Genomic DNA, 3,080 nt, shown 5'->3' on the forward strand with positions numbered 1-3,080 from the left:
TTTTAAAAATTATGATAGTGAGAATTGGTTTTTTTTGTTGTAATAAACTTATTATTTAACTAGTTGGCTCTAAATTAAATATTTTAAATTGGTTTCTTAGCAGGATCGATAAATAAAATATATAGAGATATCTATTTCTTATGTTAAATACATATACAATTAATTTATTATTCAATAATATATAAAAATATTTTAGACTTTTACTTTATTCAATGCATTAAACTACGATTGGTTTTAAAAAGGGTCGAATTATAATTAATTAATCAATTACATAGATAATTATTATTGAATTTTTTTATCAAATTAAACTGATTATATAAAATTAACCCTTTTCTCATTTATTTATTTGAGTATTTATTGTCTCTCTACATACATATTATTAGTACAAATTAATTAACAACTAATAATTAAAATAAAGATTTTATTTTAATTAAAATTAAATTGATCATATAAACTTACCCATTTTTCTTATTTATTTATATGATTATTTACTCTCTCTACCTAAATATTATATTAGTACCAATTAATTAACAAAAAGTATGTTAAATGTTACCTTATTTTTTGGAAAAAAAAAATTGACGATCAAATAACACTTTTAAAGTGAGTACTTATTTTAAATCTGTAGATAAATTGAATGCAAGCTAAGAGGCCAATTCAACGTGAGATCAGATTATATACCAAAAATAATTCCATTGGCTTTAACTTATGGGGAGCATCTTCTTATATTTTAAAATATATTCTTTGAACTAGCATACACGTAGTTGTTGAAGAATGGTTCCACAATGCAAATATTATAGAATAATATTAATTACCATACCTGCAGCGTGGATAAATTGCAAAGCCACTTCAATGGTTCCATGCTATAAATAGCGAGCTTTCCATGCAGAAGATATTCAAGTCTCTCACAATTAACAAGCAATTATATACAAAACTATAGAAATATATAGAAGCTAGCAAACTAAAAATGAAAGCTACATACTTGCTGGTTGCATTCTTGGCTCTGGCCTCTTTTGCTTCTGCCTTTGATCCCAGCCCTCTCCAAGACTTTTGTGTTGCTCTCCCCGATGGCAGCATCAAAGACTCTGGTATCTGTGCATATATACATTCATATTCTCCACATAATCACATAGTTTTTGTTACTCAAATTAGTTTCCTTTCAATATTATGTTTAAGCATCTTATGACTAGTTGTTTTTAATATAAGATTTTTCACTTTGCAGTATTTGTGAATGGAAAATTTTGCAAAGACCCTAAACTTGTGATAGCTGAGGATTTTTTCAAGCACGTAGATCCTGGGAATGTTGTTAACAAACTTGGGTCAAAAGTAACTCCAGTGACAGTTAACGAACTAGCAGGACTCAACACATTGGGTATATCACTTGCTCGCATAGATTTTGGACCTAAGGGTTTAAATCCTCCTCACACTCACCCTCGAGCCACTGAGATATTGATAGTTATTGAAGGAACTCTGTTAGTTGGATTTGTGACTTCCAATCAGAACAACACCAACCGTCTTTTTACCAAAGTGCTCAACAAGGGTGATGTGTTTGTGTTCCCAATTGGCCTCATTCACTTCCAATTTAACATCGGTTATGGCAACGCTTTGGCAATTGCTGGTCTTAGCAGTCAAAATCCAGGTGTTATCACAATTGCAAATGCTGTGTTTGGATCTACTCCTCCTATTTCTCCTGAAATTTTGGCTAAAGCTTTCCAAGTGGACAACAAGGTAATCAACTATCTCCAAAAGCAGTTTTGGTATGATAACAACTAGTTTGACGACAGAGAGCACTCATCATTGAATAATTCTACTTGTACTTTGATTTAGTGTTATGCATATGCCTCATGCAGTTCCCTGTAATAATAAAATGCATGAGGGTTATACTTCATATGCACTACGTTGTATTCATGTTCTGCTTTGATTTAATTTAATTTTTAGTGTGTGATTTTAATAAAATAAAAAATCATGTTTCTTCGTATTGAATCCGGTTAATTTTTTCAAAGCGTTACCACTCTTCCATAATGTGGCACACTTAAGATCATGGCATAATTGTTAGCATTTATTACTCTAAATTTTGATGGACTTAAACTTCTTGTCCATGTCCATCCTTTAGCCGATTCAAAAAAATACAAATTAACTCCATTTACTCATTTTGGTCTTCAAAATATTTTGGATTACACACTTTATTCTCCAACTAAAATTAATTACTCAATTGGTCCATAATAATTAACTTCATCAGTTACTTAGATCCTTTATTCCGTCAACTTTAATGGAGGACAAAATAGTCCATGTCAACTCTAACAAGAGACAAAATGACCCTGATTCCTCTGTTCAGAAATGATACTATTCTCCCTCAATTTTTATCATATCTCATATAACCCTAACAGTTTAATATTGCAACTTCAAGCTACACGATGCACAATCTGCAACTTCAATGTTCACAAAAAAAATCTTGAATTTGTTCTCAACCAATTCATATTCAAGAGATTAATGACTATGTCTTTCAAGTACTTGTCGTCTTCGATGGATCCCATGAATCTAGACAGCAAGTCTGATTTGTTAAGACCCGTCGTCATCATTGCCATCTCCCTCCTCGTCTACCCTATCATCTCCATGGCCACATTGTCCACCACTCTGATCGCTTTCTTCAGCTTCTTCTTCGAACCAATATTCAGTAATCGCTTTAGTTTCATATAAGCAGCGACGGCGACATTGCTTACTATACTGATAGCTTGGATGCAATGTCGAAGCTGTCTGTCTTGGATTCTGGGAGAAAAGGAATGAAGCACTCGAGGTCCATTCCAAATGAGAATTTGCATATGATGTCGAAGGAGAATCTTCTCATGATGTTCTAATGTCCAATAATCTATATTGCTTGTCGGCGAGTGGAGAAAGACGTGCTCTTAGGATAGTTTTGGAACTTAGTCTTGAGGATGTCGTGGATATTGTCGAGGTTGGAGATGATGCTGTTATTGAGGACGTGGAAGTGGATGCTTCTGGTGGGTAAACTGTGGAAGAGGTGGGTGTACCAGTCACAGAGATTTAGGAAGTGTGTGAGTCATGACATGTTGAGGTAGGTGCGA

The 3,080-nt window shown here is 33.1% G+C and overlaps 1 protein-coding gene across 1 annotated transcript; it reads left to right on the forward strand.

Annotated features, from left to right (window-relative positions):
- Positions 1 to 894: 894 nt before the first annotated feature.
- Positions 895 to 1,975, forward strand: LOC130935535 (germin-like protein subfamily 1 member 7). Its single transcript, XM_057865321.1, has 2 exons — positions 895 to 1,085; positions 1,220 to 1,975. Exons 1-2 carry the CDS (start codon positions 965 to 967, stop codon positions 1,768 to 1,770), a joined length of 672 nt encoding a protein of 223 aa, XP_057721304.1. The 5' UTR covers positions 895 to 964; the 3' UTR covers positions 1,771 to 1,975.
- The last annotated feature ends 1,105 nt before the right edge of the window (positions 1,976 to 3,080 follow it).

This window comes from Arachis stenosperma, chromosome 6 (assembly GCF_014773155.1).
Source record: "Arachis stenosperma cultivar V10309 chromosome 6, arast.V10309.gnm1.PFL2, whole genome shotgun sequence".
NCBI classification, from domain to species: domain Eukaryota; kingdom Viridiplantae; phylum Streptophyta; class Magnoliopsida; order Fabales; family Fabaceae; genus Arachis; species Arachis stenosperma.